Genomic DNA, 12558 nt, shown 5'->3' on the forward strand with positions numbered 1-12558 from the left:
CTTGGAAGTGTATATTAAAATAAAAATGATACTAGTTTACAAATAAAACACATTATGGTGTAAAGAATAAATTAATTGTTTAATAAATGGCCTTGTGGGGCCATTTTATATGATCAAAAGATATAATCTTTGCATTTTAAAAGTAGATCTGTGCCTACTTTCATTTTTCAGAATAATTTATTTTCTGCTTTAAGATTTGCCAGTTAAAATTACATTGGAAGGCTAAAGGCTTTTATTCTCTTAAAAACAGCCCTGATTAATTAATTAATTAATTATTTTTTTGCTTTTTACATTTTTGAAACCCTGGTAAGATTTATCAGGTATGTATTGTATTACAAAGTTACTTCATTACTAAAGGGTATGGAATATCAAACAAATGACATATCATTGTAGAAAAACCCAGAAAGATGAGCTTGTATGCTTTCCTTAAAAGTCAGTAGCATAGACGTTTACATCAGGGAATGATGATGTTCTCTAGGGATATGTAGAAGAACATATATTGGAAGACCTAAAATTCTATAGATACACATCCTCTATTCCTAAATTGTGATGTTTTTGTCTTTATTTTTAATAACTTATTTTGAAATTATAGTTGACATATAGCATTGTATTAGTTTCAGGCATACAACATACAATGGAATATTAGTCTCCCCTAAAAAAGAATTAAACCTTTGTTTTTCTTTTAAAGTGCTCTTTGAAGTCATTGGTTTTTGTATATGCTTTGAAAATGGTAAAGGAAAAAAACTTGGATTCTGTTTATAGTGTGCACTTTTCTGACTTTTTAAATTCATATTCCTTTTTAACATGGATAAAGGGAATTCCGCTTAGGTTTTTGTGTGTGCGTGTGTATGTGTGCATGCATGTTTTCTGAATTGGTAGAACACTTGGCTTGCCCATGTATTGAGCTTTTTGCTTGATAGTCTTTGACTTCAAGAATCTTAAGTTGTAATCTTTTCCTTCACGTGCAGGAAAGAAAGAACTATATGTAATATATACTGTCTTTTAAAATCTGAATTTTAAACGGTAAAAATAAGAAGGACCAATGATAAAATGCATACTTTTTTAATATGTATGCAGTCCTGTCTGATATAATTTAAGAAAAGCTAGATCACTTATATATTAGTATCATCCAGCAATCTGTCTGCGTGTTCCCTCACATGCAGAAACATAACTTTTTTTCTTTTAAAATGTCCTTGTCCATCTTTTAGTTAATTCAAAAAAAAAGCTGTGTGTACTTTGTGGTCAGGCCTTCGAGGGTTGGTTCCTGTTCCTGTATCTGTCATGGTTTTAGACTGTCCGTCCTTCTGGCGCCACTCAGCCATTTCAATCCTTCTTCCATAGTCTTCCCTTACAGCTCTTTGGAAGCTGGGATTGCTGGGTTAGAACATTCTCTTCCCTTTGTTCCTGACTACTACTTATTTTTCCATATGCCTCCACGTTTCTCAAGGATTTTCGCACCTGGATTTCCCCTCAACCTGTTTCGTGACATACATTTCTTGCCATCATCTATGTTGACCTGGAAGTTCAAGTCAGCAATCTGTTGAACTCTGTATCCTTATACTTCACTAATTTCCTATTTTACAGTGACACTCAAACCACCTAGCAGCTAAGGTCTGTATCTAAAATTTGCTACCATCTCTAATTTCTCGATGTTTAAGTCTTTCGTTCCAAAATTCCAGTCTCTGAGATTACAGATTTCTTGTATTCCCTTTTCCTTTTTTTACTATTACCATCTGATTTTGAGCTTCCCACATACCTCTGGTTGTCCAGCCACATCCCGGACTCAGTATTTTCTAGTCAGACTGGGCTTCCTGAAAAGCTCCTCTGATGACATGCTCACTGGCATCTTCAATGTCTCCCTCTACCTCACACACTTTGGTATCTTCAATCTCAAATCAATCCAACTCTCCACTTTTTTCCATTCCTGCTCCTGAATAGTGCCAGCAAAACTTACAAAGAAATGTCAGTTGGCTCCTATAGTAGTCTTGGTTACCTCCCTCAGCCCATTCCATTCCATTTAAAAATTATTGTAGACCAGTTACTGATCAGTGGAGAATGAGCTATGAAGTCTGTGGGGGAGTGTCTGGCAAACATGTCCTCACTCTTACAAAAGATACACAAGAAGAGAGCTTTTCTCCTTCTCTGGCTACTGTTGTATTTGGCTGTGCTTGCCTGGAATGGGTGGTGGTGTCTTGCTACGGTCCTGAGAATGAAGCCTCATACAGAGGAGGGTGTAGCTGAGAGAAATGCAGAGAGGTACGTCTAGAGCTGAGACGTAGTGTGTCTGGAGCAGTGCTGCCTGGAATGATAATCAATTACCCAGTAGTTTACATCAACTTGAATTGAACTTTTGTCTTAACTCTCAGCAGAAGAAACTCAAGCTGATGTGAAACATCAATTCTAGGAGTGAGGAGCTTTTAGTAAAAGACCCTAAAGGTAGGATTGACTAAATGGAGGAGTGGTGTGGGGACAGGGAGGATCCTGAGGGAAAGTTGGCAAACCTCAGTACGCTATTGGAAGTAGTTGGTTAAAACATCAGATTTCGTATGTACCTTGGAGCATTGATGCTGTGCCTCAGATAGTAAGTGACCAATAGAAAAGCTTTAGGATGTTGGAGCATGTTGTGTAGTTATGGCAAAGGTCCTGCAAGAGAAAGACAAGTCGTGGGTTGAAGTCAGCCTAAAAGCAGAGAGCAAGATTTTTTGGTGTAGGGAGACTGAAAATCTGCAATCTGTAATCCATATGAACTGAGTCTGATAATTTAGAGTCTTTTAGGTTTCGGAAAGTCAAATTATGTATCCACGTTGAAGTCAGTCCAAGCAAGAGAGGGAAGTAGGGAACTTAGCAGAAAAAAATATGAGGTTAAAAAAGCAAGCTTGATTTCTCAGGCCCTCTTCAAGTACTTCTACATAAGCATTCCTGCCAGGACAGAGGGAAGTCCATTGTTTTGAGTTCCTTCAGGATAAAAGCATGTCTAAGACACTGACATTTTCAGACTCAGAGATAGTATCTAGACAAAATCTTGGGCTGTGGCTACTAGCCAAGCAATTAACCAAAAGCAAATGAACAGAACTTAGCTTTTTTTGTATCTATATTGTCAAAGAAAGTGTAAACTTGACCAACATGGTCTGTGACTGTCACCTTTGTCATGAATTGATGTGATCCTTGAAACACTGAAGCGGGGGTGGGGTGGCAAAACCTGGAGAATTGTGTAGTAGCTCAGCCTGAGCTTTTGAAGGACTGTTCTTGAATGACCCAGTCTTTGGTCTTTCTGTTATGTGAGAAAAATAAATAGCCTTGCTGTTCAAACCAACTTTAGGAAGACATTATAGTATTTTAAATCAAAGACATTTTATCTCCTAGAGCTTTATCCTGAAAATACGATTTTTATCTTCAGAGCTGCATGGAAGTCTCTTAACTCATGGCCAGGGAGCTATGTTATCTGTTTTAAAAATTAGTGACTATATTTAAGCCTCCTTCCCTTATTCTCAGGCCCCGTCCACATTATTCTTACAGCCACAACTTGATTCTACCAGTTTTTGTCTTCTCCAGTGTGGTAAGTAGAGTGACTTCTCAAAGATGACTCACTCTAATTCCTGGAACCTGTGAATATGATGAAATATCTTTCCTATGATGATGTTATGTTATGTCCCAGTTGACCTTAAGATAAGGAGATTATCTAGATGGGTCTAAGCTAATCACAGGAGCCCTTAAAAGCAGATAGATTTTTCTGGCTGTTGGGAGAAGGGGAAGTGAGACGCATTCAAAGCCTGGGAAAGATTCGTTGTGGTGTTGGTGGCTTCAGAGACAGAGGAGTCCATGAGCCACAGAGTGCGGGTGGCTTTAGAAGCTCAGAACTACGCCAAAGCTAACAAGGAAACAGGGACCCAAGCCCTAAGTTCACAGAACTAAATTTTGCCAATAACATGAGTGAACTTGGAAGTGAATTCTTTCCCAAAGCCTCCAGGTAACAGCCCAAGTCAGCTGCCCCTTTGATTTTAGCCTCTGGAGACCTGAAGCAGAATACTTTGCCTGGAATTATGACCTGTGGAAACAGTGAGATAATAAATGGGTATTGTTTTCAGCCATTAAGTTTGTTGGAATTTGTTACACTGCAATAGAAAAATAATACATCTACCCTTAGGCATATCTATATTTCTAGCCATTTTTCCTGCATAGTCTTTCCAAAGTGAACTCATTTATCTGTGTTCCAGAATCTTTTCAATCTAGGGACATTGATTTATCAGTTATCCCCTCTCTTCACAGTTTTGATCACTCTCATGCATTAATACCTCTGTGAGATCCCGGTTTCTCCTTGAACTTAAATCCCATCCCCACTTTTTGTTTCCCCTTTCCCACTAGTCTTCACCACCCTGTGATGTAGCTATTATTATTATCTTTATAAAGATAAATAATTTTCTTAAGGCCATAGAACTGCTTATGATTGAACTGAGAATCAAATTGAGTTCTCTCTCGTCATAGCTCAACTGCTTAATCACCCTTATTATTTCTCATGTTAGCATCATGCTGTTTCTCCCTGTTTGAACTGAGAGAAATTTGAAGAAACTTTTTGAGTGATTGACTCATTACGTTATGATGAATTGTTTCACACTGAAATATTAAAACGTAAAGTGTAAAAATGCCTCACAAGTATTTGCATTTTAACTCATTATTTCAAATTCTGAAATATGAATTTTAATTTTTTTTCTGGATTTGAATCATGAGGGGCATCAGTAACCAGGTACAGAGATTGTCCTTGGTTCCAGGGTTGTGTGGGGTGCTATTTTCAACATTTTTAGCAGCTCAATTTCTCATTTGGATTGATGGTGGTGAGGATTGGAGGACTAGTCCTTGGCTTCCATCCCTGGGTGTAAACCCCTAACCCCCTAAAGAGGCTGGCAGAGGATGATGCCCATCTGGTCCCTTGACCTTTCTCTTGAGTCCCTTCCAGACCTCTTCTAATTTTAAATTAATCTCATCTCTACCATTGTGGGGCTTCAAGACTCTTAGTTACATACCGGTATATTTCTTGTCACTACTGACATTATTTTACTAATAAAGGTTGATTGTATCATAACCTTTTTTAGATTGTATCTGCATGCTTCCTTATATTACCTTCCATATCTGTACCTTGAGGTCTCCATTTTAAAAGTGTGGCATTGAAATGAAATCTTTCTTATTTTAATTATATTATTTCAACCTTTTGTAAATTATAATAGTCTTTTTCTTTTCCCTTTCTTTTGCTCAATTTTATCTTACATTTAAATAATTGTTTATGATCAAGGATTGATATATTTTGGTGATGAAAATCTGAAGCATATATTTCAATGTGGTACTTCAGGGTAATTGTATTTTCCTTCCTCTTTCTAGACTAAAATATTTTTCTTTAAAAAATGGAAAAAATGCAAAGTATTTGATGAATTACTCTTCTTGTGAATGAAATGTTATTTTGTTTTCGGGCAGTGTCCATGGTGAATTTGATAGTAATTTTTTTTGTTTCTTTGTTTTATATTCTTCACTTGATAGATTCTCAAAGAAAAGGATGACTTGAAAAGCCAACTTTATGCAGCATTGCAACAAATCGAGAATCTTCGGAAGGAATTGAATGATGTCATAACGAAGCGTGCGCTTCAAGAGGAGGAACTTCACTGCAAGGAGCAGAAACTAAGTGATGTTCAGGCTCATCAAGCTGACCTTGAACTAGAAGTCAAGGATTCGCTGGCCACCATCCATAGCCTACAAAGTGAATTGAAAAAGCAGAATAAGATTCAAAGCCAGATGAAACTTGAGAAAGGTCACCTGGAGGAAGAAGTGGCAGAGCTGAGGAAGAGCCAGGCCAAGGACAAAGCTCAACTTCTCGAGATGCAAGAGGCCATCAAGGACTTGAGTGCCATCCGGGCAGATCTGGCGAATAAATTGGCCGAGGAACAGAAAGCCAGGAAAGAGCTGCTCAAGAACCTTTCTGACCTCAAGACACAGGCCGAATCCAGAGATGAAGAGACGGCCACAATCATTACACAGTTAAAGCTGGAACGAGATGTTCACCAGAGGGAGCTGGAAGATCTCACCTCATCATTGCAAAGTGTGAAAACCAAACATGAACAGAATATCCAGGAGCTGATGAAGCACTTCAAGAAAGAAAAGAATGAGGCAGAGAATCATATTAGGACACTGAAGGTACCGATGCTGAATTACCCTGATGATACTGAAGGAATTTTTCTGGTGGCTCATGAAGTTAATAAAGCGTAAACTTTTAGAGATCATTCTGTATTCCCAAGCTCTGAAGGGAAGATAAAACTAACAATAAAGAGGCTTATTCGTGCTTGTTCGGCCAGGTTGAAATGAGTTATAGCAGCCACCTGGGAGTACCTATTTCTGAGCACCGAAGCCTTTTAAAAAGAACCTTTAGCTATTTGGGGAGTTCAGGAAAGGCAGAGGTGGCAGTAAGTTGTGGACCTGAAACGTGCTCTCATTCCACATTTATGACCTCCTAAAATATAAACGGCAAAGACTTGTCAAGGCCATGGAAGCTATAACCACGGCCCTTATTAGTATGGTAACTAAAGCGGATCAGCTTATAGGCTGTGTAAATCCAAGGCTTTTGAGATTTACCCTTTCTTTTCCAAATCAGAGTTGCCTGGGTAAATGCATAATGGAGATCTTGAATTTGGGGAAATGTTTCTAAGGTCTAATCGTATTAGCATTATCACTATGCAGGGGAATCATTTCATAACATGATTGTCAAGGGTATGATACATCTATCCCTTCTTTCTGCTTCATTCTTTTTCTCTCCAAAGCAGTTATCATCATATAGATTCCATATTATTTTTTAATCCCCCTTTATTAGAATGAACACGCCAGGAGGACTAGGATTTGAATCTATTTCTACAGCTATAGCCCCGGTGCCTAGACCATTTTAAATATCTGTTGAGTAGGTCAATAAATAGATAAATCTTCAAAGGTTAATTATAATTTTTCAAAATTCCTTGAAATACAACTACCCCCAAAAATACTTATGATGGAAGATGAAATTACATTGAAATAGCTAACATTTGTAGAATGCTTTCAGCTGCTTTATGGATTCTTCCCCAGTCCTATATAGCCTACAGGCAGTAGCGGATTTGGGGTCATTAATTGGGGTAGGAGAAGCAGAATGGAGGCTGGAAAAATAGGTAAGAGGCCTTTACTATAGTTCATTGAACCAGATACCATCAGTTGAAAGATGCATTATTCTGTGCTACTAAGAAGAAAAATACTGCATATGAAAACATGACCTGCTATTAAGTATAAGACAACATCCCAAGATAGAAATGACAAAATGGGGGGAAAAAGTCTTAATATTGATTAAATATGGCTTAGCAGTCTTTCAGTGTTGATGAGGATACAAAAAAAAGTAGAATCAGAGATACAGAGAAGAGCTATCTTAAAGAAAATAAAATATAGATCATATGTTGATTGATTAGCTGTAACAATAAAAATAATAGAAAACATTTTTTAGCCCTTAATTTGTGCCAGTCTTTAGTATAAAACCTTTATATATGTTAATAACTTAACACTAACATTATCCCAGCAAATTGTATGGTATTATTTTCTCTCTGATGAGGCAGTTGAGACATGGGCAATTAAATAACTTGCCCAAGTTTTTATAGCTGGAGAGTTGTAGAGACGGGATTTGAACCCAGGTAGACAAGTAAGCACCTATGTTCTTAACTGTACTGCTAGACTAAAGAAAGTTTATAATCAAGGCTGACTAGGTATTGACTTGGGTGACTAGGTGGGTGATAGGCTATTTGTCAAGATAGATAATACAGAACAGCAGATTTGGAGAGAACCGTGCCAAATCCAGTTTTTTAGCATGTTTAGTTATGTGAAGGGACCTTAAACCTAATCATGAAAGTCTAGGTAGAAGAGTTTAGTACATGTCGAGTTAGATGTTCGGGAAGAAATTGAGATTAAAGTTTAATATTTGCAGCCAGTACCCAACACATTGGTGGTAGTTGAAATGGAATTTGGATGAGCTCTTACATGGAGAAAGAAGTGGATGAAACTCTAGAACACTAATGTTTAAGGGAAGAATTGAGAAAGAGATTTAGCAAATAAGAATAAAGGACCGTATGAGTGACAGGAGAAGAACCAGAAAAGAATGGCATCTTGGAAACCCAGGTAGGACATTTTAAGAAAGGTATAGTCAAGAGTGCCAAATGTGGCAGACAGACTAAAAGCACCAAGAGAGTGTTTGCTCCGTTTGTCAGAGATTGGCGGAGGAGGTCCATGAGATGTGAGGGGGTTGGACCCAAAACAGAGCAGATGGCAGTCAACAGGAGGCAGGGCATATCTTCTCTGAGGGTTTTGGAAGAAATCAGTAAGGCTGGGTAAGTTGATAGAGATAGTCTGGGGTTATTGATGTGACTCTTGGCTGATAGTCTCTTTCCTCCCTCTGACGTGGAGTAGAGCAATACAGGAAGTAATTCATGAGTGATTAAGACATAAACTGCAGAGAAACAGATTATGGAAACAGAGTGGAAACAGAGTGAGACTAGTGTGGAAGCACGTAATGCATTGATACAGCAAACACTGAAGAAGTAGTATTGTGGGGAAAGGAATGAGAGAGTGGAGGGGTAAGAATCTATGATCACAGGGTGCTTATTTGGACGTGATTCCTTGGATTGGAGCTCAGATTTTTAGAGTTAAGGTCCAAGATGTGGTAACGCAATTGGTTGTGGTTGTGGAATGTGTGTGAAGGTGGTTGGAATTGAATGGGTTAAATAACTTTGATATTAGTTTGTTGGATAGATATTTGGATATTTATGATGCTATTGAGAAGGCATTAATTGATCACATGCCAAAACCCTCAATGAAGAGGATGAGTGGTCAGGCAGGAGAGTTGAGGAGACATGGTGCAAATCTCAGAGGAAGGCAGGGTTTTTGCATGAGGACAAACATGTAATGATTGGTTAGGCTATGGCTTGACAAATGGTTCTTTCAAGGAGCTTGCAGTTTTTTTTCGAGTGTTGTTGAAACTACACCCTCCTTTCTTTCTCACAATTGCCAATCTACTCCCGGTTCTCATCACTGTTATTTAGGCTGTGGATAAACACACATGTCAGCAGGAGTTAGCGATAATTTAATCAGTTAGCACAGATTCAAGATCATCTCAGTACGAACATCATTCTGACATTGTGATGTGCTGTCTTGAGTGCGAGATGAAGTCACGACGTACAGCCGGCTTGACAGAAATTGTGTTTGCTCCTGGAGGCATTGGCATATGAACGATAATATATCAGGTGTTGTGGGAGAGAACTGGATATGGGCTGCTAATTGGAACTACCAGGACATGGCTCTAAGTAGCCTCCTTACTTCCCCCTTAGTTCCTCTTCCTACTGCCAACTCCTCCTTTTCAACCTTCAGATACTACCCAATTTCCTTTCCCAAAGCATAGATCTGTGTGTGTCATTTTCTGCTCAGAAAACCTTCATTGATTATTTACTGTCTCTGGAACAAAGTCTCAACTCTATCCAGCCCTCCTTGGTATGGTTCCCTTTGAGGTGTCCACATAAAAGTCCAATTAATTTTTCACTTCTTTTATGGATTCTCTGAAGTTGGGACATACCTCAGCTGAGATGGGGATACATCTCTCCATCTTCTGTGTTTCCATAGCTCTTTGTTGATACCTCTAGTACAGAACATGTAGGCTGCCTTATTTTATGGTTTGTTGTGTAAGACTCCAGAGGGGCAGACATCAGGTCTTAGCCATTTTTGTGTCCCCTTATTTTGTGTCCTCGATCTAAAAATGATCGAGACATAGAGAAGATATTCAGTGGATGTTGGGTTGAAATGTTTAGAAAGCTGGAAGTCAGAGGATTTGCTCCTGATTTGCTCTGTGATCTTTCTGGTTTGGATTTCCCCCTGTAATAGGGGAAAATTGATTTCTTCAGGAATTACTTTGTATTCATGTATAGTGAGATGATAAGCTTTAAGAAATTTCCTGTATGTAAAGAATGTATAATTTCGAAGTTTTCTGTAGATCTTCTGAAACCTTTAGACTTTTTTTTTTTAATTTGGAAGACTGAAATTTAGGAGGGGTGTTGCAGCCACTCTTTTTTATTTTTTTTAAATTAAAGTTTATTGGGGTGACAATGGTTAGTAAAGTTACATAGTTTTCAAGTGTACACTTCTGTAATACATCATCTATATATCACCTTGTGTGTTCACCACCCAGAGTCAGTTCTCCTTCTGTCACCATATATTTGATCCCCTTTACCCTCATCTACCACCCTACCCCCCCCTCCCCTTACCCGCTGGTAACCACTAAACTATTGTCTGTGTTTATGAGTTTTTGTTTCTTTGTTTTGTTCTTTTGTTGCTTTCAGTTTTATTCTTTAATATGATACAAAAGCAACACAAGAGTTTAAAAGCTGAGTGGAGATTGTGAGAGCCTAGCACTTTCCTTTTAAGCTGAATAAGTTACCCATAAGGAACAATCTTCATCTCATGCTATTTCATTAATGTAAACCTATACTTTTTACTTATTTATATTAATTAAAAGCAGTTGATAACAATGGACATCACAGAAGATTTAATATACTGAATTATATACAAAAGAGCTTTGGACAAGTAGCTCTTTAAATGTTACATTTCATTGTGTTTCAGCTTTACCTTAATTTATTACTTTTTCTGAGTCTAATTAAAGTGCTGATATATATTTTTTCACTGCACAAAGTTATAGTTTTTCTCCATTTAGAACTACCCTTCTCACGCCTATTGTTAAATTTAAGTGCAAAATATTTTAATGAAGTACTCTAGCTGCTATGAATATTTGAAGGCTATTGGGTTATCACCTCATTATGATTTCACCAGAAATTGTTTTGTAGAGCCTTTTATTGGCATCAAAGACCATGGATTGGAGTGCCATACTTTTGCCACTTGCCGGCCATATAATCTTGGTCAAGTTACTTAACCTTTTTTGCACCTAATCAATAAAATGGGAATCCTTGTGTATTTATCACAGAGTTTTTGTGACTGCAGCATCACTTTGTAAACACTACAATGAAATGTAAGTGTAATAATAAAACCACAACGAGAAGAAGTTCTTAGTTAAATTTAGGCCCTGGTGTGCTGGTGAATGTTTTCAAATAGGCTATCTGGGATTGGGGGTGGGGGGCCCTTATTTGTAGTACTTTCCAAGTTTGGTGGTGTAAATACCTCCATTTGGCTGGTTTCCGGTTATCAAAGGAGACATCACTAGGGAGGGACAGACTTGGGACGAAGAGGACAGCTGGTTCCTGAGAGTCTCTGTGAACAGGCTCCAGTGCACCGCTGGCTTCCGGGGAACCTTCTGTACCTGAGCTTTTTATGACTGAAAGAAAGGCCAGGGCATTCTCCTATAGCTTAAAAGAATAGCTGAACAGTTTTCCTGATGGGAGACTTTATTTTGTAAATTTATTTTTGGGTTTTGAATACGGGATTCCTCATTAAAAAATCAATTCCTTTGTTAAGTCCAAGTGGCATCAAGTCTTAGGTGAATTTTATGGGGTGAATAAAATATAGATTTTGCCTAAACCTCACAAAACTTCTTTCTTTCATGAAATTGCTTCCAATGATTATGTTCTACATACCTGATTAAACACATATAATAAACTTATAGAAAGAAAAGACACGGATGTATTTTAGGCATTAAAACATGTATTTTAAATAGATTATTTGTAGTTGCTTATAGGCTGTTAGTAGCTGGTAGGTGTGACCTGTTAACATTGCAGGGTGTACACAGCTGGTTTTTAAAACCTTATGGTATACATACCTTTTGAAAATCAGTGGTGTGGCAGAGTAGCTGAAAGCGTGGGCATTGGAGAGAATTCCTGGGTTCAAATCCTGGCTCTGCATTTACTGTGTACCGTTGGGTAAGATACCTGTGTCCCTGTGCTTCAGTTTCAGAAAAGGAGGCAATCGTAGTACCTCCCTGGTCAGGCTTTTGTGAAGATGAAATGAGGAAAGACTATACAAAAAGGTCTTAGAGGAGTTCCTGATGTATAGTGTTTGTATTGTTATTTTAAAAGTCTTCAAGTTTACATACTGGCAAATCTTTATTAAATCTCATACACAGAACTGGTTGTTCCTAACTTTCTAAAAGCTGATTCTGATTATATTCCGATTAAAGATCAAAAACGATTGCCCTGTTGGTGCTGAAATAATCACCGGTAAACTCTTTTTCATATCAAGTGATTTGTAGTTTTGTGGCTGCTACAATTAATAATCTTTTAGTCCCATCAGATTGGTATCCATAATTACATTGCACAAACAGTATGCAATTCTTTCACAAAAACCAGGAGGTAGGTTGAAAGGAATTTTGTTAAGATCCTCTTATAGATTAATAAACTGATCAGCTGATAACATCTCATAGTACTTCCCTTTTGGGGCACTAATCCAGTAACTCCCTCCCCTCCCAGAGTTCATGTCCCTTCTTTGGCTTTCCGCAACACTTCACCTCCACTTTTATTAAGCATTTCTCATTAATTATTGTAGAAATTGATTTTTGCCTCTCTTTTACTGTTTGTCTGTTAT

General features: G+C 37.9%; 1 protein-coding gene across 9 annotated transcripts in view; it reads left to right on the top strand.

The window, feature by feature from the left end:
• The window catches only part of CEP128 (centrosomal protein 128), a 343545-nt gene that overhangs the window by 98492 nt on the left and 232495 nt on the right, over positions 1 to 12558 (top strand). For all 9 annotated transcript variants that reach the window (XM_074327098.1, XM_074327091.1, XM_074327093.1 and 6 more), the window contains one exon: positions 5527 to 6177. In XM_074327098.1, coding sequence (XP_074183199.1) covers positions 5527 to 6177 — 651 coding nt within the window. The remainder of the gene's footprint in view (positions 1 to 5526; positions 6178 to 12558) is intronic.

This window comes from Rhinolophus sinicus, linkage group LG03, assembly GCF_036562045.2.
Source record: "Rhinolophus sinicus isolate RSC01 linkage group LG03, ASM3656204v1, whole genome shotgun sequence".
Classification (NCBI taxonomy): domain Eukaryota; kingdom Metazoa; phylum Chordata; class Mammalia; order Chiroptera; family Rhinolophidae; genus Rhinolophus; species Rhinolophus sinicus.